Genomic DNA, 26,659 nt, shown 5'->3' on the forward strand with positions numbered 1-26,659 from the left:
AAAACACTGATTGCTGGCTAACGGCTGGCTTCTTTGTCGGGGGTATCCAATTTAAATTTAATTTATTTTTTCCTTTCATTTTTGGGATACAAATATGTCTATGTGTTCTGGAGACTACTTATAACTGGACTGGATATGTCAGTCTTTCCTGGAGTAATAAAATTCAAGTTTCCTCAACAAAAGCCCTCTGGATCCAGATAAACTTAGGAAAGGATTTGGTGAATCTGATGTAACTCCTCAATTTAAGAAAGATTAACACTTAAGTGTCAGTAAGTCTTTCATCTCATTTGAAAAAGTGGTATTTTAGTCAACCACGATTTGAAGATCTTTAAAAAAGAAAAATTAAAAAACAAAGAAAAAAAAAAAAAGTTGTAATCACTGACGTGTTCCACAGAAGGCTTTGACACTCCCACATCCCCACAGGAAGAACTTCCTGCTTGCGTTGTGATCCTGTAGGAAACTTGCCATACAAGCTTTTCTTGCTTGTGCTTATTCTTTCCCTCTCATTCTGTTTCTTCCAATTTTGCGCTCTCTCTCTCTCTCTCTCTCTCTCTCTCTCTCTCTCTCTCTCTCTCTCTCTCTCTCTCTCACACACTCACACACACACACACACACACACACACACACACACAATGGAAAACCACCTCGAAAACATGTCCCACATCCTGTGCTGTGTTTTGGTCATGTTGGTGATTCAGACTGGAAAACTGTTACCATGTGTTGTGTCAAAAATAAAGTTTTAAGTAATTTTGAGTTTACAAAAGCATCAGAGTTTTTTTCTATCTCTAGGGTCTAGGTGAAACAGAACCTTGCTTCTGGACGTTTATCACGCTTGCCAGCTTTCTATTATCTTTGGAAGTTGCCTGTTATTGTAAGTGGAGTACTGGGACTTGTAGCTTTTGAATGGGCTTGTTTTCCAAAGCTCTCTTGTCTGCCAGTAGATTCTTGTCTTGTCAAGATTTTAGCTGAACCAACTACAAAGTCTGTTTTTGTTTGGATTGGGTATGTCCTATTTTCCTTTGGAATTAGCTCTTTCTAAGTGTGCCCCAGATCAAATGGCTTAGTATTTCAGATGTTTCATGTTTTGCGCAAGAGAAGATGATTTGCAATATGATGGTTTTGTTCTTTTATTCATAATGTCTCCTCTATAAAATACAACCTTTAATACTGAGTTTTAATATTGATTATTTATTTGTTTGTTTTAAAGCTTATTGGTGAGTCAATTTGTACAACTTTTCTAGGAACCAATACTTGTGTTGGTAAAAGTCGTCTTTGGCCACAAACCCCAAGGAGACCATGGAGTAGCAAAGGGTAATGGTTTGTTAAATGACACCCTGATCTGCAAAGGGAATGTCTTGTGGGGGGAAAAAAAAGCTCACACGTGATCTCAGTCTGTCCTAACAGTTTTGCTGCAGTCTGGATGGGATGCTTTGTGCTCTCAAGACTTTCAAGTAGCTGAAAATTGTCTACCTCTGCGCCGGTTCATATTGCAGGCATCGATCCTGAATTGCCATCATTTGACCATGATTTTAAGCCTAACCTCTGCTCTTTCTGCAGATATGAGACGAGTTGTACGGCAGAGCAAATTCCGTCACGTCTTTGGCCAGGCGGTGAAGAATGACCAATGCTACGATGATATCCGGGTTTCAAGGGTCACATGGGACAGCGCTTTCTGTGCAGTCAATCCTAAATTTGTTGCCATAATAATTGAGGCCAGTGGAGGCGGCGCTTTCCTTGTTCTCCCTCTTCACAAGGTATGTCTGTGTGTGTGATCCACTATGAAATGGTTAGTCAATGTTTATTGGTAGTTATTATCACTAATTCCATGGTGGAGTCAGCTACTTTATTTGGGTTACTTTGGTGCATGTTTTGTGCTTGCACAGCACTTTCTTTGGGGCACTAGTTTGTTAAAGTTGTACATCAGACAAGATGCCATATTGCTGTATTTTGAGTGCACATTTAGGCTGTTATGATTTTTAATGACCACTAAGAATGCAGAGGGCACATTTAACACACTACTGTTGAAAATTCTCAGTCAAGCATCTGTTCTACTCAAAATATAAACTTTGAGATGAAATTGACACTTATAATGAATAACAAGATTTTGAGATGACTACCTTCACCGACACGATAAGGTGAAGAACATTCCAAGAGCTGGAACAGATGAACCTATACTTATTAGGATAGAAAACTGGTTTGAGAGTATTGTTTTGTTTTCATTAGGGGAGAAATTGCGCATTTAACGATACAATGTTAACCTCTAAAGGCAATGAGCCTTTTGGGGGCTGTTATGCATGTGACATTTTTGGCATGTCATTTTGCTTCACGGTATTTTTGGATGGGATTGTGGAACATTTTGATATTAAAGACTGAAAATAAAAGTTAAATGGCATTAATAAAAGTCTAGGTAGCGTTTCCATATATATATATATATATATATATATATATATATATATAGAGACACACACTCTATTTCCTGTGGGACGTCTCCAGCAAAGTAACACTTTGCAATGAAGTCTGAACCTCTTACAAGAAGGACTACAGCCTCAACATGTCAGTGTACCTTAGGATTAATGTTTACCAGCGGGCTGCTCACCACACCCTCATGTGTACAACAGAAACTCCAAAGCGCTGCAGTGAACAGTATCCTGATTCCAGCCTCCATATAAGGAATTGCTCCACTTCAACTAGAATTACTCGTGTTGGGCAACAACATCTGAAGAGTGTTTGGCTATAAACAAACTGCCGGAATATGTCACCCCTTTGTTTTAACCTGCTGTCATAATTGGTCTAATTAAGGTGCAATGGAGGTTGGATTGAACTGACTGGGGACTTTGTCATATCCGCAGAGACCCCTAGGGTGGCATTATGGTTGATAGTGGTGAATTGCTGGCTGATGCTTTTTTTTTTTTCTGTTTGGCAACTCTAAGCAATTGCCAAATGGCAGGCCTGGCACTGAGTGACATAAGCACTGCAATATTGTTGACAGATCTAACCTGGGCCAGTAATTGGTGTTCACCAGTACGCTGTTATGTCATCTGAGAAGACTGTAGCATAGGGGACGGATCCTTAGGCCTGTCATCATGCTGCTTGCATCTCTCAGCACCTCATTCAATACAGCACTTGTACTGGAGGTGGGCTGTGAGCTTGACTAGTTTCACACTCCTCCTGCCTTCTGTCTTTGTCTGTGGCTGAATGAGTTGCCCTCTGCATGCCATGTCCCAATACAGTATTGATGTGTCTGAACAAATTCTACTTTCACAGCTGAATTTAAAAAGTGGTGGAAGACTTTATGAACAGAGCAAACCTCAGGCAATTTCTTTAGGTTACAAGTTACGTTGAAGTTATTTTTAAAAAGATCTTTCTTTGGTTTTTTGTTTGTTTTAAGATCTTCCCACATTCAATCTGGCATGTGGGTCACAGATTAATCCTTCAGATATAGCCTTTTTCCTCATTTCTACAGACCATGCATTGAATAGCTGATGACATAGGAGAAATACCATGTTATTTAAGAATCACAGTGTCGTGTGCATATATGTTGTGATTTTGGACAGCATGAGCAGTATGCATTGCCACCTTATGGCTTACCATAAAGTAGAAAATGAACTACTTTAACACAAAAATTCAGTTCTTAAATTAATGGGCATTCTTCTTTCAACTTATTTGTGGATTTCCTTTTAATATCTATTTCTGGAATATATATCAACTCTATTCTGAATTTTTCTGACAAAGCAGGTCCATCTGGAAATCTCAGTATAGCTTCGGCTGGCAATGCAGGTCTTAAAAGTAGGGCGAATCTGTTCTTGCAAATGGTTTGACTTGACTGCACTGCAGTGGATCAGTTTTAGAGTTGCACTCAGCACGTAAGATAATTTCTAATTAAACAACAGAAGAAGATCAGAACGGTGCAGCTTATTCAAACACTGTTAAACCCATTTCCAAATAAATCAGCATGTAACTGTCTGTCTTAATGTGCTTTTGACAGACAGTACAGATATTTGAATCCTTCAGTTCTTCAGACACCACCACCACCACCACCACCAACGCTCAACCCCTTTCTGTCCCTAATGTGAGGGTGCATCTCTCTGGGCAACCCATCTGCCTATGCTATGTTACCCCCAGTCTCTGTGGGCAGCCAGCTGCTCAGGCCCTTTGTCCTACTCATACTCCCAGCACAGTCCTTTGTCATTGCCACACTTGGATTGGGGGGCGGCAGAAGTGTGATGATGCTCCCCCTTTACAATTAAACAATATGTGCTGTTTTTGTGATGGAGGGGTAATAGTGGTTGAAAAATACAAAAAAGCATTGTATTCCCCCCACTCATATTCAGACAAATCTGCTATTTGTCTGGACTTGGGTGAAAAAGTGTCTTCAGTGGTTGGTGTTGTGGATTTGTGACCTGACCTGGGGGCTGAGCCCTTTTTGAGTGGAAACCCAATGAGCTGGCCTTTTGTGTGACTCATGAGGGTGAGGTTACGGTGGCAGGCCTCTGTGACTCAGCACAGCCATGAGTGTTTCTGCTTCTTCCTGTCAGGACACAGGGATTTATAGAGAAGGCATCAGATGTCCAGCTCAACACATGTCATTCCCTTCCCTCATGCTTTCAATCTCTCCCTTTCTCATTCTTAGCAGGATGCCTGCTAATTTATTCCCTGATTTCCATATGAAGGAAGCTGTGGGAGTGACTGCAGTAGCTTGAAAGTGTTCAATGAAAAATTCCTTGTAATTTTCCTCTCCTTTATCTACGTAAGAAGAGGGAAGTCTCAGTATATCATAACAGTTGTTGCAATTTATATCCCCTTACTAGAATTGTTTGCCTTGTTTTAAACATTTTTGCCTTTTTTAACCTTTGTTTTTGCCATCTGAATCTTTCATTTTCATGTTACTCAATTCATAGTCTAATGTAGAGGGCATTGTCAATGTAAGTGTTTCAAACACTCTCAGTACAAAAAAGATGATCAGATGTGGCGTGTGTGTTTGATTTGGATTTGATCCCTCAATGCACCAGTCATGTCATGCTCAGCCTGACTGTGTGGACAGTGACACATTATTTTTGTTCTGTCTCTCAAACACTTTGGCCACTAACTAAGCTATGATCTGTTTGTTTACACATAAAATAATTGTTTTGATATCCGGGGTCTCTTCCCTGTACTTTGTTCAGGCTGTGTTTAAAGACCTCTATACTGCTCAGTCGTCTCTGCCTTTGCCGCTTCTGCCGTTGAGTCCTGCTGACTGCAGATTTTACCATATATGGTCATTCACTGCTCCCTGGCTGACAGCCTTCCAAGACCATTTCCTCCCTGCCCTGCCATTGGCTGCTTTATGCAGTGTCAGTACACATGTGAATTCTGGGATAGGCCGAAATATGAAGAGCGGCCAAGATGAGAGAACTAGGTTGAAGTCAGATGTTGTCTCCGTCACAGAGTAATTCACTGCATCCAAGTGTGGTATTTAAATCATTATTTTAGTAATAATGAGTGTAATTGCTGTATTTCTGAATAATGTTCATAATCTATTGATTTTGACATATTTTAGAAAAATAATCAGATTTTTGAACCTTAAAACAAAAGATACTTTTTAATTAGATCCCTCTAATTAAAAAAAGTATTATGTTTGTGCACAGGGCCATCTTGAGTCCTTTTTTGCGCATGAAATGTCAGCTGTGAAAAAGCAAATACACAGGTGCTGGACTGTATCACAGCATACACTGGGAATACCCGATGTGGAGGCTGTCCCTCACAAGGAAATTCAATGTCTATTGAGAGAAGTCTCTTCAAAGAGATGAGAGGTTAATGACCCTCCTGATTCTTTTGAGATATTCTTTTGTAGTGTATGAACATACTTTGTTGAACCTAATAACTTTGACCTTAAACATGCACCCTGTCATCAGTAATTAGTAACTTACTAACTAATCATACATTGAGACAATGAGGAATGATGCTGAAAATGGATGTAGTTCAAAATATCAGCTTGCTGGCTATCAGAGAATCTGGTCTCCAGTGTTTGCAGAAATGGTGTAATTGTCACAGACTCAACCCTCCTAATGGACACAGTTTCACAAGACACTTACCAGAAGTGCACTGTACTACAGTTTATTTCTGTATACGTATGTCTGCTTAATGGTTATAAATCTTAAGATATTCCTGGTGTGATGGCACTGCTTCTGCCTCAGCTGTTTGTCTCACCATACAGATGCAGAGACTTATTAAAGTGGAAATTTCCATGGAGCTCTGACAGCAGGCATGGAAGACCCTTTAGTAGTGTGCATGTGTGAATCACATGTCGAACTGCAAAGAAATGAAGTGTGCTGGCCTCTTGTGTGAATAAAAAGAATGTCGTCTTGCCTTGATAGAATGTTGCTCATCCATTTTTGTGTTTCAGTGTTGAGCTTTGTATCTCATTTTCTGCAGTCTTACTAGTTGCTATGCAACAAGTTGTTTTCTAGGCGTGAGACATTCCTCTTGCAGGATACTAATGTCTGTAGTCTAGTTATGGACATGCTGGACAAGTCGGGTATTCAGCTGTTGAGTATTTAGCCCCTTGCTGTTAGTGTGGGTACTGTTTTTTTGGTTTCTTCCTTTGTTTGGGACAAAATTGGCTTTTTTTTTTTATGTTGCATGTCTTACTAAGCTTGTTTAGTGTAGTTTTATTTCCAAGGAGATTTTCTTGGTCAGCTTGCTGAGTCTGTCAGCCTTTTTTTATTTATTTATTTTTTTTTTTGAGGTCATGCTAAGCATACTAAGAGTGTGCGTTCTACAGTGTTCCCCAATAACAAGTGGTCTCAGCCAACTGCGTTTACATCCAGTTGAGAGGTGATGACAGCTTGCATGTATTCATGTCAACCACCACAGAGACAGGTTGATCTGGAGTTTGTGCATTGTTAAAGCTGTCACTTGTAATCTCTGCAGCTCCCTTATAATGCGGCACTGTAAAATAGACAAGTATTATGGTGACTGTGAGATTGTGTGTGAGAAATCTAGATACTGACAGCCGCTTGTAGTCTCTAGTGCAAACCCAAACCCAATATGGACTCAAATGTCGCTAAACCCAAGGGCTGGCCCAAATACAACAAGCCTTCAACAGCACTTGAACGCACAAAAAATGCAAATGAAATTGCAACATCTGTCTGAAAAATCACAATTGGATATTTTCCCCATATTGCCCAGGTGAATGAGAATTGAATTCCCAATACCTGTCCTGTTCAGCCTTAGAGAAGAGGTGAGGTGCTTGGACACCTGGGACAAGCTCAGAGTAGAGCTATTGCTCATCCACATAGAGAGGGGCTGAATGAGGGGGGGTCTGGGCATCTGGTCAGGATCCCTGCAGGTCAACTACTAGGGGAGATGTTCCAGTCATGCCCATCTGGGGGAAGACCCTCAGGCAGACCCAGGACCTGCTTGAGGGATCCCTTGGTTGCCTGGGGAACACCTTGGGATCCTCCCAGAGGAGCTGGTGGAGGGGGCAGGGGAGAGGAGTGTCTTGGCTACCCTGCTGAGACTGCTTTCCCTGCGACCCGGATAAACGTTTGAGAATGGAATGGAAACTATTTCCTGTCAAATAAACGTAGCACAAGACGTTTTTTATTCTGCTCAATGTTAAATTTGTTACAAGCAGGAAAAGCACAAGAGGATCATTAGCACCCATGTTCATCCTCACTTCTGGTGATGGATGACTAGGCCTTCATTTGTACCAAAGGTTTTAGATAAGTTTCTCCCTTGAGGTAAAGTTGTATAGTGTAAAGCAAGTTGAATTGATATCCTTAATATAAAGTGTTAACATCGATTTTTAAGATATTCTAGGCATTAATCCCCTTTCCTCCAGTTTTACATATGCTTTTATTTGTACTGCCAAGGAAAGTCATTTAGATTTCTATGCTCATTTGACATAAGTTTCTCTCTTAGTGGGAACTCATGACACTCTGAAATGCACACATTCAAACCATATGAGACTTAGTTATACTCTGCTTCAGTTATTTCTGTTTAAAGCTATACTTCTTTATCACTGCTAAACCACTGATTGATATTGAATGTATTACAGAACACAACTATCAAATTAAGTTCACTTTTGAGTTGGATATATCGATGTCTAACCTGTTTCATTGACTATGATTGATCATTATCTTGTCTGTTTTCTAACCCTGCCTCTCCTAAATGATAACTCATTAGTTTGTGGTTGGTGCATGTTGTCCCAGTGGTTGTTTTTAGTTAAAGTAAAATTATAAGACAAATGCAGGCTAGTAAATTAGCCTGAGGGGCTGCATTTCTGGAGGGACTCGGAGGAGAATACAGATCTTCACAGCTGATTCCAACGCAGTGAGCCGGTGTTATGACTTAACTCATGTGAAGCTTCAATTGATGTTTTCAGCTAAACTCTGAAATGGCAGTGCTAAAAATTACAATGGTACTTCACACAAACCGCATTCCTGTCTTGTGTATCATATCACATGTTTATGGAGGCTCAAGGCAAGATTCACTTACATTCACTCTTCAGATCCCAGCATTCCTAGTCATGTATATCAGAAAAGAACACTATTAACACCTAGGTGCTATGTGATACCTTTAGTTGTCTTGCTCTCATTAGCCATACACATACATACCAAAGTTCCCTTGGGCCGAGGTGTGGAATTGAAAGAACATGTCTCTCTAGTTGAACTGTTGTCTCCTCTGTCCAGCCTGGGTTGATCAAGAGGTCAACTCCACAGCTTAGCTCGAGTTGTTACCGAGACTTCACGGTTCACTTCAACTAGTCAAGTGTAGCTATGATGGCATCTTCAAATAGGGACAAAAACATGATTGCATTCTTATCAGAAATATTCAGTTCATGTTTTTTATTACATGCATGACTTCTTTAAACTCCTCGTTGGTAATGATGCCAGCATGTTCCCAGTATTGCATGGTCTTCCTTAAGTCCAAACTGAACACCAAGGTTTAGACAGGTGATATTTGACTGTGGTGTAAACTGATAATATACTAACATGTACAGCTCAGTCTACTCTCTTTTTGTTTTATACATGAACATAACTTCTCCTTAATTTCTTCAGCACATTTTTATTTGATAGTTTTAAGCATGTTGTCTATTGTGTGAATATATATCTCTTCTCTCTCTCTCAACAGTGTTGTGGATGGTGCAACATCCTACCCCTGTGGATAATGTACTTTGCATATTTGGTATTAGAATAGGAGCCTTGTTTTGTTGTTGTACTATGTCATGCACCTTTACATTTAAAACAATCTGAAATAATTAGCATTATGTTTATTTGCAAATGTACAGCCTGAATGGATGTTAAAATGGTAGCAACAGTTACCTGGCAAGACATGCTTATTAATTGGCATTAGTCAGTGATGTTTTTTGTGAGCGTACAAAACGTGACTGAGCATGATTCATACTCTGAATCTGTTAATCTTATAAAAACTGTGTGAGGACTTGTATGGCAATATTGAAGAAAATTAAGTGCAGTAGCACAAAACTTTGAAATATTGGCTCACTTTATCTGTATGATCATTTTGTTCACTATTTCTGTTGCTACACCTGGTCATCAGTCTGTGCACATCCTGCTTCACATCCTGTTTCTTCTGACCACAGGATATAATGTCCAGGGGTAGTCTTAACTAAACTCTAATATGGATAACTAATAAACTCTGTGTGATGAACATAATATTCAGATACCAAATTTGCCAGATGATGAAAATAATTTATATTGTGATTTTAGAGTTTATTCTATTTAGTAAATGAAAGTTGAATTTTTAAAATGGATTCAGCTGCATAGGAAGTGGCAGCGGGGTCATATATTATGGTAATGTTATCTGATACCTGATGGTGGCTAGTAGATTCCTGCTGACGGCAGTGTCAAAGTCTGCTTTCTTTGCACTTAGCTTCGGGGAAGATTTCAGGGTGTGTTCAGCAGTCAGGGTGAGGTTTAGACAAGATCTTGTGATTTTTACGCACGTACACATTTCAATCCCACATACACTGGACTTTGATCACTAAACTTGGAGCTGTAGTATGTGTCACAGCCCAACTCTGTCAGGTGACTGTATGTGTGCAGTTCTAATATTTTAATCTAACAGAGTCACCCTTCCATGATTTGTATGTACACACAGCCAATGAAGAAGTGTTCTGACTATATCCATGTATTGACTCAATATGAGACCTTTATGAAATTAATCATGTTACTTAGAAGGGATCAGCCACACCAGTGTGAATGTGCATTATAATAGCAGTGGGTTTGAAGTTTACTCTGTTTTTCTGCATTGTCTGCTCTGGGAGAAGTAGGGAAATGTCCAACTGCAAGAATACCTGAGCAACAACAATCCTGAGCTGGACTGTTCCTAAGCCTCAACGACCATCCTCTGCCCAAATTTACAAAAACGTGAATAAGATCTGTCTGCTACAAAACCGGATACCTTTAATTCCTGCCTGTTCCTGAACATTGTAATTGTATACTGCAGACAGTAAATTGCAGTAGGAATCATCATTGCATTTTGTGTTTATCGCTCACATTTTTGTCCTCCTTATAGTTTTAAGACGCATGTAATCACTCAACTACAAAGCCATGATTTACATTTTGGTCTGAGCTGGGCCTATTTGGAGCTTTGAGTCTGCCACTTTACTCACATCAGCAGTGCATTTCGTCCTTTTTAAATTAAATAAAGATTTGTTTATATGCTTGATGTCCACACTAGGATTTGTAAGTTGCTGTGAGGGGAAAACCTGTTTCAGCATTACCTTTTTTAAAAACAAGAAATACACTAGAAAAAATATGTACTCGGGGCCACTGAAAAAACACACACAATTACATAACACACAGGAGCTTTCTACAGCATGTTGCGACTGGGTAAAAATGTAAAATTCATCTGGCCAGTCTGGATACACAGTACTGACATCCATGCTCCTTATTAGACAAAAAGGGTCATTTTGCTTTTGTTTGACCTATATTGATATAAATCTGTGTGTGGCTATTTTGTGTGAAATACATAGTGCAGAATCTTACATCTATTGTTTGGGTAAGTAAGTGCATTAGTACTTTTTTTTTTTTTTTATACTCTGTGGTTGTTCTCAGCCAATTATTGTTGTTGTTACACCCAATATAGTGGAAGAATTGCTGTGGGCAGTGACTGATCCTTCTGTTTTCTGTATTATGGAAGCTTAACATAGGGCTGCAGGAGTATGACATTTTCTTCAGTAAGTGACATCATTTCTCTGGCCCTGCAGTGGTACTCCGAGTCCTCGCAGACAAGGGTGTGTCTCAGACAATCCAACCACTACAGCACGGGTTTTTTTTTTTTTCAGTCCCCTCACCATGTACAGAGAGCACCTGGATCTCCTAGCTTGTAGAGTTCAGAGCTCAAATTTAGCTGCAGACTAGTTTTAGGAGGAAAGAGGAATGTGCGTTTATGGGTGAAATTTGTAAGCTTCAAGTCTGGGCACAGTTTGAGTGCGTGATTCAGTCTGACAGAGATGGACTGTTGGCATGTGTCATGACTAATAACTTACTTTAATTACTGTGGGTGGTCCAATCTAATCTGCTTTTGCTTCTGTGCATTTCCAATAAAACCCAAGTCCCTTTTTTGGCTGAGCGATGATGGAACTGACCAGACTTCTGGCTTTAGAGCTTCAGTGTGTGTTGTTTGTTTTTTATTTTCCTCTGTCCTCACTTTATCAATGAGCCATGCAAGAAGACTTGGAATTTGAAAAGATTGAATTTCCGAATGCATGTCAGGCTTCAGCACTTTTCCCTTCACAGCAGAGGAAGTTTGTGACTCCACACAGCTGATTTATTCAGTGTTCTGTCAATGTGGTTTATTGAAATCACGTGACACAAACTTCAATTTTAGGTTGGGTTCTGTCTGACTTCATTATAATCTTTGGTAAAGTTCAAAATTTCTTAATCTCTTTCAAATTGTCACTTACTTTAAATTTCATTTTCAAATAAATGTTCTCAAGTGCCTTTTCTTAGATATTGGTGTGTTTGAGAGAGCTTAATTTGCTGGTGAGATTTAGGATAATACTGTAATTGTCCTCAAAACATGCTCACTCCCCCAGCACGGACAACGTTCTTTAAGCAGGTCCAAGCTAAGACTAATCTTATTAACTTGTGTTGTTTATCTTTGTCTTTACAGACTGGACGCATTGACAAATCCTACCCCACAGTGTGTGGTCACACAGGACCGGTGTTAGACATTGACTGGTGCCCCCACAATGATCAGGTCATTGCCAGCGGCTCAGAGGACTGCACAGTGATGGTAAGGTTTGTCTGTACACCTAAACTCAGATTTTTCTGGTGGGGGGGGAAACAATATCAAACATTCTTGATGTAATAAGTGACAAGAAACTACATGTTTTTATTGCGAAAGTCAGGACTGTTGTAACTCAAGGATGGGTGCAGACCTCACCCTCTGGATTAGATTAGGTTGAAATATGTGTTGTAGGAATCAGAGCTGGGAAATAATTTAGCTGTTTATTGAGCTGAGGTCACTGACTTTTTTTTTTTTTTTCGGGGGGAGAGAGTGTGTGTAGATGTACTTTTCTCCATATGTCCTTATTTGGGCTTTGAAATGCAGAGATGATTGTACTGCCTGTTAAAGTGGCTCCCACTTCCTCACCTGAAATTCCTGACTTCCTGTTAAATCCACCATATATCAATGCTACATTTATTCCATTGCGGAAGTATAAAGCCATGAGACAGGATGGATAATGGCGGCAGGAACTATGAACATGTGCTTTCTGTGACTTTTGATCTTTAAAGAGAAGCGCTCCCCGCCTAGACCCAGTCTGGTAGAATTTGTATGGCCATGTACACATAATGGTGCTTAACTCTAACAGGAAGGAATAGATTTTATTTGTCGCATTACATATCACTGATATAAACCATTTAATACATGTAAGGATTAGCATTTGAAAAAAGTGTTTTTTATTTTAAATACACACAGTTTTTATGCTGATTATTTTATGCAAAAGTGAGCAAAGATTGTACCTGTTCTCATAATAACAAACCTCCATGTATTTTATTTATTGATTTTCCACTGTCCTATCTATAACTGAGTCAAATCCTTTTGTCAGCCATTCTGTCAGCAATTCTGAGTTGCTGCTGCCCCCCTCAGGTTTTTTTCACTAATTACAGTTTATTGGTTTCTGTTGCGTAGCAGTAGGTTGATATTTAGCAGTTGACGAAAAACATTTATCTAAACCCAAGACTGAAAATGTGTCCTTCATTCATGCCAGCTTTTTGTCTCTTAGACCTCTGTCTTGTCCTCTACAGGTGTGGCAGATTCCTGAGAATGGCCTTGTCACTTCCATGTCTGAGCCAGTGGTGGTGCTGGAGGGCCACTCTAAGCGTGTTGGGATCATCACATGGCATCCAACAGCACGCAATGTGCTTCTAAGTGCAGGTTAGAACTCAGTGTCCTGTAAGCAGTCATTAAAAAATTTTAACATATTATAGTATCATGCCATCTGCTGATACAAGCATGAAACACTGATTTGATGCTACGCTGCTTGACCTAAACTTCTCTGTCCCCAGGTTGTGACAACCAGATCATCATCTGGAACGTGGGCACAGGTGAGGCCATGATCACCCTGGAGGACATGCACCCTGATGTAATTTACAACGTGTGCTGGAACCGCAATGGCAGTCTCATCTGCACCGCCTGCAAAGACAAATCCATCCGTGTCATCGACCCCCGAAAGGAGACAATTGTTGCTGTACGTTGATTTCACAGATTTCATGTTTATTTCATTGCACCTACACACACTTACCTTTTACCTAACCTAGATGCAAGCAAGCAGAGGAAATTCTGCAGAAACCTTTCTTCAGTACCTTGATTTTACACTTATTAATACTGGATTTCACAACTACATTGCTTACTCAGATCTGCAGAAGGAAATGATTGATGCCAAATAATATATTTCATATTTCTACCTATTAAACAATAGCGCTTACATTGTGAATTGCAAGACAACAACACAAGAATGGTATATGTAAATGCAAGAGTTGTTGTAAAATGCAAATTGATTATTGTAAGATGAGCAAAAAGAAACAGAACAAAGTTGAAGCTCAACCTATTGAACTGTTCAGGAATCAGTGGGTTTTGGCACGCATGCTTCTTGTTGATCTGTAAACTATACTTCACAGGAGAAGGAGAAGGCACACGAGGGAGCTCGACCCATGAGGGCCATTTTCCTGTCTGATGGCAATGTTCTCACCACAGGTTTCAGCCGCATGAGTGAGCGACAGCTAGCCCTCTGGAACACAGTAAGCTCTTTATTGATTAGCGGTATTTAACTTTTGTAATATCTGGTTGTTTTACACTTTTAAGTTTACATTGTTCAGCTTAATTTTTGTTTTTATATGGTAACAGTATCAATTTAACTTTCACATATTAAAATGATCACCAGTCAAATCTTTTAGTATGGACTGCATTATTTCACAGCCACTTCCCCGTCATTGAATGATGCTACCTTTGTGCATTTTTAGTCTCTTAGACAGAACTATGATTTATCATTATTTTTTTGTTTTTTGTTTTTTCTTCTCCTCTAGCAAAATATGGAGGAGCCCATGACTGTTAATGAGATGGACACCAGTAACGGAGTACTCTTGCCATTCTATGACCCAGACACCAATGTTGTTTACCTCTGTGGGAAGGTAAGTCCCCCTTTTAAGCACTTAATAATTAAATCGGTTTTAGTTTTTGTTTTATAAAATGCAACTTCAGATGTCTGAAACAGATTTCTACGTAACTGAGTGCAGAACTAAAACACATTGATTTCTTTGCAGGGTGACAGCAGTATTCGTTACTTTGAAATCACAGATGAGGCTCCGTATGTTCACTTCCTCAACACTTTTGCCTCCAAGGAGCCGCAGAGGGGCATGGGCTACATGCCCAAGAGGGGCCTTGATGTCAATAAGTGTGAAATCGCAAGGTATGAGATATGGGTAGTCATCGTTTGACAGTGGAATTTGGAATTATTGAGGTTGAGGCTTCACCACTAGGAGGCAGAATGTAATCACTAATTTCACTGGAGACAGTTGCGTTGATTTTGGTTCAGTATTTTGCAAACTTGTGGGTAATTGGTTTGTATTTGTTTTGTTTTTTCAGATTCTTTAAACTGCATGAAAGGAAGTGTGAGCCCATCGTGATGACTGTGCCTAGAAAGGTGGGTTTTCATCCAAAGTGACTGAATGAAAGAATCTACTTCATGAAGCAACTGCTATCATGAGGCTCTGTCATATAATAATTATTAAGTAATGAAGTTGATACTTTTTTGGCAATAACCCAAATGCCTCAGTACCACTGAGTATCGAAAAATGTCTTTTTTGAAGATTTTGATACCTAAGAGGTTAAAATATTCAACAATAGTAGGCCAATAAGCATGTAGCATGTTTGTAGTGCCAAAAGGCATCGCTCTGAACCAGTATTATAATCAAAACATTAGGAAAGATGCCCAGCCCTACTTGTGTTTTAATAGTAAACTTTTCTTGCCATAATTTCCCTTCCTTTCAGTCGGACCTGTTCCAGGACGACCTGTACCCAGACACAGCTGGACCAGACCCAGCCCTGGAGGCTGAGGAATGGTTTGAGGGCAAGAATGGAGACCCTATACTCATCTCCCTCAAGAACGGCTATGTCCCGGGCAAGAACCGCGAGTTCAAGGTGGTCAAAAAGAACATTTTGGACAACAAGGTGACAAAGAACACAGAGAACTCAAGCCCTGCCAACAAGTCTGCCTCCCCGACTCCATCAATTGTGAGTATTTGCAGCACAATCTCCCCAGATGGTGATGACCCAGTATACTTTTTCTGATCAACGGTCCAGAACCAAAGTTATTGATTTTTCAATTAAATGAGTAAACCAGCAAAACTCTACAAATGAGACATTGGGGCTAGGAAGTATTTTGGTATTCATTACAATTTATAATTGTCCAAGCATGAGTTTGGCTTTTTCCACCAAAAAGTGCACGGTGTGATTAGGACAAGACACACCAAATGTAATACTGATGTATTTCAGCCTGACGCTCACTTCAGTGTTGGACATTAATGTCCCCCTCTGTCGCTGCTTAGGCTCATAGTGTCACAGACGAGTAGTATGTGGAAGACACAAGGCAGACTGCTGGCTGTCTTCATGAGGTGGTTAAAGATGTTGTTCAGCCCAATATCTGACCCGCAAACTGAGGGGGCTGCTGCTGGGCGTCCTGCCGCACCTCACCCACAACACAGCTTCCCGCCTGGGACCCAGCCCATATGTCTCCCTGCAATTCTGCTCTGTAATCACAGCCCACTTGGCTGCAGTGCTGGTTTAACATGTTAACCCTCAAACTACCAGGCCCTGACACTTGGCAGTCCAAGACTGTCAAAGACTTGCGCGTGTTTGACACTGGTAGTGCCATCAGTACTGTTGAGAGATGTCAGGTTTGACATTGGATTAGATGCACCTACAGTTGTGTGTTTATTTCAAAGCAGAGCACCTGTAGTGACAGAAGCATCACTTAACTCTTGTGTCTCCCACAGAAATCTGAAGCCAAGCTGGATGAGATCTTGAAAGAAATCAAATCCCTCAAGGACCTGGTCAGCAGTCAGGAGAGGCGAATCATCACCCTTGAAGAGCAAATGTCCAAATTAGCTCTTTGAAGACCCTCTACCCAACCCGCTACAATTCAGGACGTTTCTTTGGCTGGGGGCTGGGCAGGACTGATCACTGCCTAGCTCAGTGACAGTGTTTTGTCTGAGTCCTGCCCAGCAATGATCCTTAGCTACATTCCAGATGAACTTTTTCTTAGCCAGCCCCGACCCTCAGTTTAACACAGGTGGAATAAGAAGGATGTGTGGCAAATTTAGCAGAAAATACTCTCTTTGGTGACAAAGGACTCTACTCCTTTTTTTTCTGTGGCAGTAATTTTTTTATTCTGTCTACTTGTATAAAAAGATCTTACATAATTCTTTTATTTTAGAATAATGACCAAGAAAATTATAAAGTCAGCAGCTCCCACTCACCATTGTAGTCCCAATTATTTTTTTAAATTGATGTCAGTGTTGCATGTTACAATACTCCATCTTTGCCAAAATTGACATTTTGTTACACCTCCTCAACAGTTTTTTTTTTTTTTTTTTTCTTTCTGTTACGAGGATGTTCAAACAGGGAAGCTCAATGCAGGAGACATAAGGAGAATCATTTGAATTGTTAGTACAATACATTCTGTCTGAAGACGCATTTAACTGCCACATTCTTCACCAAACTCTCAGATAAGTCCTACGTAACAAATCCTTTCTATTTGTGTTGAAGCTGCATAAATCAGTACATTCTTTCTGCCTTTTCATTCCCTTTTCTTCCCATCATTCTGACTGTGGACATAGTCGTCCATGTAAACATGCATTCCTTTCGGTCTTGCTTCAGTAACATGCACTGTGTTTTGTTTTGTTTTTTTTTGGAAGAAGAAAATGACATACATTCCACAAATTTGATTGATTGGCTCTTCTTGGTGTGGGGAATATGTTCCTCTAACATTCCTCATTCTGTAGACACTACTGTTGTGACTCAGTTACACTGGTAGGTTATTTTGACAGATTATGTGCTGCCCATGGAAAAAACCAATTTTGTGGGTATTCAACCATCCTGCAGAAAATTGTCTGTCAGCCCAGCTTTGTTTTTATCAGGGGTTCATTCACCAATCTGTGTTCATGGGTTAACCCACCAAACAATGCTAGTCAAGTTTAGTGAGATTATTTTTTATCACTGTCACTTTAGTAAAAGCCAGCTCAGATTGGTGTTTGATGTACAAAATAAACAGGAATCAAGACGCAGTGACAACAAGAAATCACACAATAACTTGACTATGTAAAAACATCTGGTGACAAAACTATGGATTGCTAACTGTTCAGGATCGATCTTCAAGGCCAAGATTGTGTGCGAATATGTGCCTCATGTCTCTGGCCCTTTGGGTACCTTTAGCTATGGATGTTCCTGCTTTGTTTCTTTATTGGGTTGTTAAGAAAATGGACTCAGAGTAGATTGTCCAAGACTTTCCTCTAACTTGGATGAATTGAGTAGTTCACTGATAATTTTAGCCTGTTTCTTGTTCCAGCTGTGCTTATATCCCTCTTAGCACTTCCACTTGTTTTTTATTTTTTTTATTCCTATTTTTTTTTTTTTTTTTTTTTTGTGTATTTCCCAAATGGCCCCATTAATTTTAGTTACTTTGAAAACAAAGAATTTCCCATCTGAGCTGCTTTTCTATCATAAGAGCTCTATTTTCTTGATGTTGTAGATTTGTTTCTCCAGTGGGAAGCTGAGACGGGTAATGGTTCAGTTTATTTGCCTTCAATAATTTTTACCACTGTAAAGAAGACCTGAAAGTGCCATAGAGGTGACCATGGAAGTGTTCGTGGGGAATTGTTGTGTGTGTAGATTTGTGTAGTAAATGAAAGAGTTGATAGGTGCCCAAATGTAAAACCACTTTAAGGTGCTATATTTGATGCAGACATCATGTTCAGAGGACCCTGTTCCTAACCTACTGTATGTTAGCCTCCTGGATGATATCCCAAAATATACCTGGTGATATTACTGGCTGGGGTTTCTTTGAGGCATTATACCCTTGGCTTTTGAGACTTTCCACCATGGTACGGGTATTCAAATCATCAAAAAAAAAAAAAAGAGACCAACTGAGAAGCTGCTGGCTGACGCACTGCATTTCCAGTCACCACAGCTTCGAGATCCAACTCGGAACAGTCGGTCTGAGAATATCAGTGAGTGGAAATCTACAGCGCTGCAGATATGTGGATCTGACATATAATACTGCCCTATCTTGTATATCAGACTGCCACTCTCTGGATTCTTTGTAGCACTGTCGGCACAAGGGTTACATTTTGAGGAGTAGTAGTGAATAGTGATCCAAAGGGACCTTGTAGGTTGGAGAATTGTGCAGTTGAGAGATAGTTGTATGTTTGTATGTAATTAAGGTCTAGATAAATGAGTGAAAGCTGTGTAAATAACGTGACCATATTTTCTGTATTTTCTTTTTTAATTAGATTTTTTTTTTTTTTTTTTTTTTTTTGTGGTTGTGCTGAAGAGGGTATTTGAAAGGGAGGTGGGTTATAAATGTTTCCCCTTGTCTGTGTTCCCTGCACCTTGCCATAATGCATCATGAGACAACAAGAACCTCTGTTATACTGGAGGTCGTATGAATATCAAGACAGAAAATCAGACAAAAAGGAACCAGGATGAAGCCTCATATGGAGGTCTGCTAAGCATTTTTGTTCATTATTCATGCTTCAAGTATCAAATATTGATTATAAGAAAAATTAATAAAGAATTTTTAAAACGGGCTCATTGTGCAGTTTTGAATCTACTAATGTATTTTGACTTGTTTAAGATGTTTATGATCCTTTTTTTTCCCCCACCTTAAAAGTTTCTAACCAAGCAGTAACTTATTTGTCAACACCTGAATTTGTGGCTGTTGCAGGTTTGTGTTTCATCATTGACTAAAGTGGATCTTCCTCATTCAGTGATGTGACACTTGTTTAAATGATTGTTCGAGATATGTACTTGATCGTTATTGAATAGTCATGTCAATGTCTGCATGTGTGCGACAAGCCGCATATCACTATAACACAACACAACACAACAGGGAAGTATTACCACATTCAAGTCTCTGTATTTGCTGTATAGGAGCGAACTCTCATTATAAATGTTCTCTGTTGCAACAGGAGTTCACATTGAGTCCCATCCCGAACTCCACCCTTGAATTCGAGGCATTTGGGCCTGGAACGTCCTTGAAGGTAAATGGGGAAACTGGAGCAGCATTGCTTTGCTTTAATAACGTGTCCCACTGGTGCAGTTTATTCTGAATCACAGACAATGATGGTGAAGAGTCTCTTCAGTTTTTAATACTGTCGACAGTCTGGAAGAACCTGAAGCTCTGAAAAATGTCAAGTTCCCTCAAACTTTAGGACAACACACACAACTCGGCCACTATTTCTGTAAATGATCACCTTTGTTACAGCTGAGCAATTATGTTATCAACGTCTCACACTGTCTGTCAAAATAAGAGAGCAGACATGAGCAGCCTTAAACAGATCTCATGCATATTTAGAGACGTATCCAGAGATTAGTGCTCTTAAGACCATTAAGTTTACATGTTTGCTCTGTACATGTGTTTTGGGATAAAAAGGGGGCTTTCTCTCCACACTGGTCTTGTACGCTCTGTAGAGGCAGGCTGTAATCAGCATGCGCTAAATTAGAGGCTCCAGTGGGAGGCAGAGAAGTCTTCGGACTCGCCCCACCAAGTACAGAAATACCCACTTCCCTTAACACATGGGACCGTTGGCCCAACTTTGGTTTTAAAGCCAAAGTTTAGCTGTCTACTGAAACACACTGAGCAATCACACAATTTAACGCCAATAAGTCACTTTTACCGGCAAACCTATTACAAATGCATCCATTCCTTAAAAAATGTTAAGATGCAGAGGGTCACTTCTGCATGTTCTCTCCATGAAGGTCCATTCAAAAAAAAACAAAACAACTAACACTCAGTCCCAAATAACTGGGAGCAGGAGAAAGACTGAGGATAGGAGGGTGAGGGAAGGAGGAAGGACAGGCTGAAAATAGAGGGCTGAGCGTCAGTTTGCAATCAGGAGACTTTTTAGACCTCAGAAGGAGGAAAAAAAAAAAACATCTCAGCAGAACATCCTAGGGAGGGCAAAGACTCTGGACCTCTCTGTCATTCTTAGTTTCCTCTTGTTCCTTTGCCTTCCCCCTTTTTTCCCCTCTCAGTCTTCTGCACTGCACTCATCTGTCCAGAAGATCAATCAAGGACAACACATTCTGTAAGTATGTTATTAAATTCGTTAAGGATTTCAGGTCAGCCTGAGCGTCCAGAATATGTTCATTAAGTGTCAGGTGTTGTGGCTCACTTGGATCATATTTTAGGTTTTCTGCCTGTATGTGCAGAGTACAGCCTCTCACCTGATCTAATGTTTCAGTATGGTTTAAGAAACCTGGGGAGAGAAAACCACAGCTCACTTTCTTAGATATTATTTTTATTACCATATTTTGGCTGGAAATATACTTTTCACTTTCCACTCCGTTACATTTGCATTTATTTTAGAGTAGTTAGTAATTCTCAGATGCAGATGCAGATTTTAAATTAAAAGGATATCATCAGTTTATAAAGCATGATGCAATGTTACAGATTACACTCCTGCTAAGAATTTAAAATCTGCTCCATCTGTACAACTTTAACAATAATGAATAATTAAATGGTTTATAGTCAATTTTTCTACACCAATGCCTTTTCCCTTTTGCTCATAAAGCTTTCCTTTGATTAAGATGTTTATGATTTAATTCTGATAATTACACTTTGGACTAATCTGACGTCAGCATTTATTGCTCTGCTGGCAACTACAGATGCCTTTCTTAATCTAAATGATCAGTGACATGTCTGGCTGTTAACTATTGCAGAGGTATTTGTTTTACCTCTCAAAGCCTTGGCGTGTAGTTTACAGTGCTTAATGGTACTAAGTTCCTGTTGGAGATGTCCCATTTCTTTCAGTGGCACCTCCTTTCAAAATCTGCATTGTTAAAAACCCATACACTTTTTTTTACCTTGAAAGTGAATTTTGGGAGAATAACCAAGACACGCGGGGCATTGCTACTTCTAAGATGTAGTTATAGAGACTTGCTGTAGAAATATCAAATGCAGTTTTAGTTGTACTAAATAAATATATTCAAGGGTATGTCATGAAATAGTCATTGCAGGTCCATGTGTGGATGGCCTTCGGTTGAAGGTAACGTCCACCCAGCAGTGAAACACAGAAAATCTAATTATGGCTGTAATTATGGGGATTGAAAAGGCAGCGCTGTCCTATAGTTGTGCACCCAAGGGCGAAGACCAGCCTACCATCTGGTCCAGAGGACGTACAGCATGTTAGACCACACAGGGAGGGGGTTAAACATACACGACATGCAGTGTGAAACAGTAGTCCCTATAGTATGATGCTGATTAAAGTGTGTCTTTACATCTTCACACTGTTACACCTCGAGCACGTTTTCGTTGGTAACAGACAGGACTGCGCTCTAAAAGCTTCAGTTTCCTTTATTAACGTTTGACTTCATGTTGAGCCAAAGACAGAATAATGGAAGAACTGGGTCTGGAAGTTTATTTAGTTGGTTGCGCTGGAAGTAAATGCAGGTCTCCCTGGAGGCAGAAATATCTTCATCATGTCTGCGCAGCTGTGGGCTGGCGCACAGTGTAAATATAGAGGCCACAGCCACAGGTCTCCCACGCCTCTGTCCTCCCTCTGCTATATAGCTTCCTCCCGCTTTTGGTGTGGTGGTTGGGTGACCGCCCTCTTCTTTACAAATTATAAGGCCTTCAGGACCAAACTCTATGCCTCCACCCCAAATAAGTAATGGCCACTCTACAGCCTGCTAAAATAGATCTGGTGCAAGACAGTGAACAGAAACTAAAAGCCTGAGTCAAGATGGATGTTAGTTTAATTTCAAATGGAAAAATATTGTTAGTTTCTCAGTTTGCTTTTGCTATATGAGCTGCTGCTTCACATTGGTTATTTTTGTGGCTCACCAGGTAATTGGAACAAACTATTACACTGAACCATTTATTACTCCTTTCTCACTTCTCTTCTCCTCTTTGCTTATTAATGTTGTAAATTTCTGGGTAGTTCTAGCTTTTCAGCCCTTAAAGAAGGATAACCTCTTCGGTTGAACTGCCAAAAACTCCATGTGAGAGAAATGCCTGTTGGTTTATTGGGTTGGCGTTACATAAAGTCACTAACAACCCTGTACATTCAGTATAAAGCCAGAATCAGCAATTAGCTTTGCATAAAAGCTAGATGTGACTTTTCGATACAGTTAGGCAGATTGTTAGCTAAGGTCTTTATGATTAATCGAGAGAATCGCCTCATCTGACATTACTGGAAAATGAATAAGCGTCTTTCTTCGGATGTATTTTAAAGTGGCCTCTGTGTTGGTGGATCCCTAAAGATCTGGTTTGAACATTTGTTATTGCAGGACTCAGATGAAGATGAAGGTTTTTCACGTCAGCTGTGTGACCCTGGTCTCGCTGTGGTGCAGCGTGTGTTACGCCACTCCCATGTTCTATAACGCCTCCATGGACGGCAGCGGCGATGCAGAGCTGGAGCTCCTTTTTCCAGTCTCCTTCTCCACCCGAGCACCCGTGAACGTCACCACTGCTACTGAAGCTCCCACCCTCACCAACACAATCACCACCACCATGATCCGCCTCAAGGACTTCGTGCTGAGCCGAGTGGTTGACTTCCTGCAGGAGAATTTGCTCATTATCATTGTTGTGACCTCTCTCCTGATTGTTATGGTCTTCATCATCTGCTGTGCGTCCGCCATGAGCCATAAGCGCAAGCTGGAGGCCTACAAGCCCCCTCCCCAAGCACCCAGGAAATACATGGCCGATAAAACCGGAGGAACCAAGAGTTCAAGTGAGCTCCAGGAGAGACCTTATGCCGTTGACCATGTCAAGAGGGTGCAGACTCAGGGCATGGCCTCCCCCAAGAACCTGCGCATGCCCTCTAAGGCTCTGGTGGGAGAGAGAGGACGAGACGTCAGGTCTTCACCCCGCCAGGAGGTCAGGAAGGCCCGGGAGGTTGAGGAAGTGGAGAAACGGAGAGAGGAACCGAAGCAGAAAGAGCAGTCAAAGCACAAGGAGGCGCCACAGAGCTCCAGCCCGAGCACCAGCTCCAGTCAACCAGTCTGCACCTGCCATCTGAAAAAGGGCCACCATTAGGCCGCCACCAACAATCTTTACGGCACAAGAGGTGAAAAGTTTCAATCCTGATGTTTAACAAAACGCATCAAAAGTGCTGAAATAGCCTTCTACACAAGTGAAGTTTATGCCTCATATGAAGAATTATCTATCTTTGAATCACCGAAGTATTACATAAGTATAATATGAACAACATGAAGTATGACATTAAAATAATACAAAGAAGCCCCAAGATATCAAAATGAAAGAGCAGATTTCAGACGTTTTCCAATTCGTCCAGATGTAGATCGTGCTGCGTATGAGCCACATTAAGGTCATTGAACCGGGCGTGTACCGGGCCAGAAGAAAACAAGCATGTGGCTCTGGACACAACTGAACAGAAAGCAAACACTAACACTATTTTCTCATGTTTACAAATGATACCTACATATCACCATTTCTCATTCATGTGGAGATCAGAGTTGGGAAGATGTAAAGCTTTATTTAAACAGGAGAAAGAATGACATGAGCAATGAATTTCCCACATTTACCAAGGAGAAATGACGAAAATAGTTAGTGTTTGTGTTTTTAAAACAGAAGTATACGAATCCATGTGCCTGCTAAGACGGAGGGATCTCCTCGGTCTGTCCTGCTGTATGACATCTTTTGATCATCTAAAACCAGTTAGAGAAAAATCTTTAGTGCTGTAAGTAAGGAAAATCGAGAAGCCAGTAAACTTCATTCTTTTTACATTTACATTCATATTTACTTGCAAATTATTGTTCTATGTCATCATTTTGTATTTTACTCACACAAGAACTTATTTGACAAAGTTTTATACCAAAAATACAATTCGTAACTGTTATTTCTGTGTAGCTAAAAAAAAATAATAATAATATCTACCTGCTACTACCTGTTTGTCTACATATTTATTTGTAATTTTTTGGTATGAAAACTTTGTGAATAAGGGTTTGAGTTGTTCTAAGTAACGTTTCTGTATAAGAAAGTATGATTTTTATTCATAAAGTAATGTTTTGTAATGAGTCAAGAACTTGAGTACAGGGATGAATAGTCGGTCTGTTTGGAGGTTTTAACAGGTTTAACTCACGGCAACCAAAGTATGTATTTGGTATTTACTTATCTGATTTGGAGAAGATCATCCACCCTGTTCCAGTACTGAAGTTCATGATTCTAAGAATAAGTGTGTGATTTACATTTTTGTGTGATTTAAGGGCCAGAACTTTGTCATGTTGAAATTTCTCTCCAGCCAAACCTCAGATTTGCTTTTTGTCCTCAGATGTTCCCAGACAGATACTTCTGTAAGTGACAGTTTTATTGTTTACAAAGTTACTTTTTTTTCTTGCTTATGATTAATAAAAGTGTTGGTAGTGATGTTTCTGTCATTCTTTAAAAGGGAGTGAATAATATTGGTAAAAGTGCTGCTCCCCATAAATACAACTTAAAGAACCACAAGAAAGTGAAGAAACTGTGACGAGGGTCTAAAAAAAGAGGATGCTTGCTACGTGCACATTATGTTTAACTTGGGAATCTGTAATTTTGAGCTTTGTCCTGTCTGCATGTCAGATTTGTGACATCCACACTCCGGGGGCACACGCTGTATTTTAACTTCACATTTCAAGTCCGACAAGTGGACTCACAGCACAGCAACCATAACAGCTCCACAGTTTCCTGAGTGGCAGCTGGCAGCGTCGCCCCCAAACACACAAGGTCAGCAGAAGGTATCAGAGCCTGGAGATGTCCTTTTGTCCTTCACTGGGTACTGTACAAGCTTTAAATATTTCAGCATCAGTTGACCAGATACACGCCGAGCTCCTGTCTGGTTTGAACAAATCTTGGACACACTGATTTGTTTCAGGGAAGTTCAAACAGTTAGTCAAATGACTGAAACAGCTTGACAAATCTAGAGCTTCTCTGCTCCAAGTTTTGAATTAACAATGAAACAGTGCCCTCGTGTGAACAGAACAAATGTGGCTCTATGAGCCGTTTGTGTTTGCACTTCTTTCTCTATCTTCCATCTACAACAAATCACAGCTTGTATTAAAGAGCTAAAAACGCTGAGGCGCAAAAATGCCAAAGATCAAACGCCAAAGGTGATAGCGCATCAGCTAAAAAGCAAGTGTAATCCTGTGACAGCTGAAACGTGAGCTCCAACAGCGCCTGTAGAGCGGTGGAGTCAGATTCTCAGCTCTTTTGTCAATGAGGTGCTAAATAATTCGAGAAAATACAACCCCTCCACTTTCTCTCTTCCCACAAGACGGCTCAGCGACAATCTGGCTCACAGGGCAGGATCACTGGATTTACTGACTGAGGAATCAAGGGCTGAACTTGGGCAAGAGAATATTGGGGATTTCTTTTATTTTATAATTTTTTTTAACACTATAGCTTGTCCTCGCCTTCTGCCACTGAGACAGATAATAGGCCCTCTGAATCGATTTGAATGGGGAAGAGGCTCCAGAATAGGTAATACAGCACCTTAAGGTGGGCATTAAACTTTGATGAGCAGCTGCTTGGAATTCTCAGTGGTTATCTTTAGAGAGGCATTGGATCATGTGAGGACGATGGGGAAACATGACTGGCCATGTCACTCAGAGGAGCAGATAATACAGGATCAGAAGAATGGTAAGCACTCAGGCTTCAGTAGCAATTTCTGATAATTTGCCATTTCTTAATTGTTAATAAATAAATAAATCAGTTACAAGAATAAACCTTTGATTTGTCTTCCGGTTGTGGAAAAATTGCTGTCTACTAAAGCTCGAGTTTAGATGTAAGCTGGTTGATAAATGGGAACAATACATCAGCTTGTCAGCCGCAAAATACGTTTTATCAATTCTAATTGATTTATAAGGTCACCACATATTTCTAATGTCAACTGAACCAACAGCAACAGACAGCAAAACATTTGCAGTACGATAC

General features: G+C 40.2%; 2 protein-coding genes across 2 annotated transcripts in view; both read left to right on the forward strand.

Moving 5' to 3' along the window:
* The window catches only part of coro1ca (coronin, actin binding protein, 1Ca), a 30,224-nt gene extending 10,908 nt beyond the window's left edge, over nt 1–19,316 (forward strand). Inside the window, exons 2-11 of the mRNA XM_029510938.1 lie at nt 1,558–1,754; nt 12,121–12,243; nt 13,260–13,389; nt 13,521–13,702; nt 14,133–14,252; nt 14,538–14,642; nt 14,775–14,920; nt 15,097–15,154; nt 15,502–15,744; nt 16,506–19,316. Of these exons, the coding sequence (XP_029366798.1) occupies nt 1,560–1,754; nt 12,121–12,243; nt 13,260–13,389; nt 13,521–13,702; nt 14,133–14,252; nt 14,538–14,642; nt 14,775–14,920; nt 15,097–15,154; nt 15,502–15,744; nt 16,506–16,625 (1,422 nt within the window). The 5' untranslated portion in view covers nt 1,558–1,559 and the 3' untranslated portion in view covers nt 16,626–19,316. The remainder of the gene's footprint in view (nt 1–1,557; nt 1,755–12,120; nt 12,244–13,259; nt 13,390–13,520; nt 13,703–14,132; nt 14,253–14,537; nt 14,643–14,774; nt 14,921–15,096; nt 15,155–15,501; nt 15,745–16,505) is intronic.
* A 1,359-nt stretch (nt 19,317–20,675) lies between these two features.
* On the forward strand, nt 20,676–25,117 carry tmem119a (transmembrane protein 119a). The gene is made up of 2 exons (XM_029511355.1): nt 20,676–20,816; nt 23,020–25,117. The coding sequence occupies exon 2, from the start codon at nt 23,027–23,029 to the stop codon at nt 23,765–23,767; it is 741 nt and encodes a 246-aa protein (XP_029367215.1). The 5' UTR covers nt 20,676–20,816; nt 23,020–23,026; the 3' UTR covers nt 23,768–25,117.
* Nucleotides 25,118–26,659: the final 1,542 nt, after the last annotated feature.

This window comes from Echeneis naucrates, chromosome 9, assembly GCF_900963305.1.
Source record: "Echeneis naucrates chromosome 9, fEcheNa1.1, whole genome shotgun sequence".
In the NCBI taxonomy this organism is placed as follows: Eukaryota; Metazoa; Chordata; class Actinopteri; order Carangiformes; family Echeneidae; genus Echeneis; species Echeneis naucrates.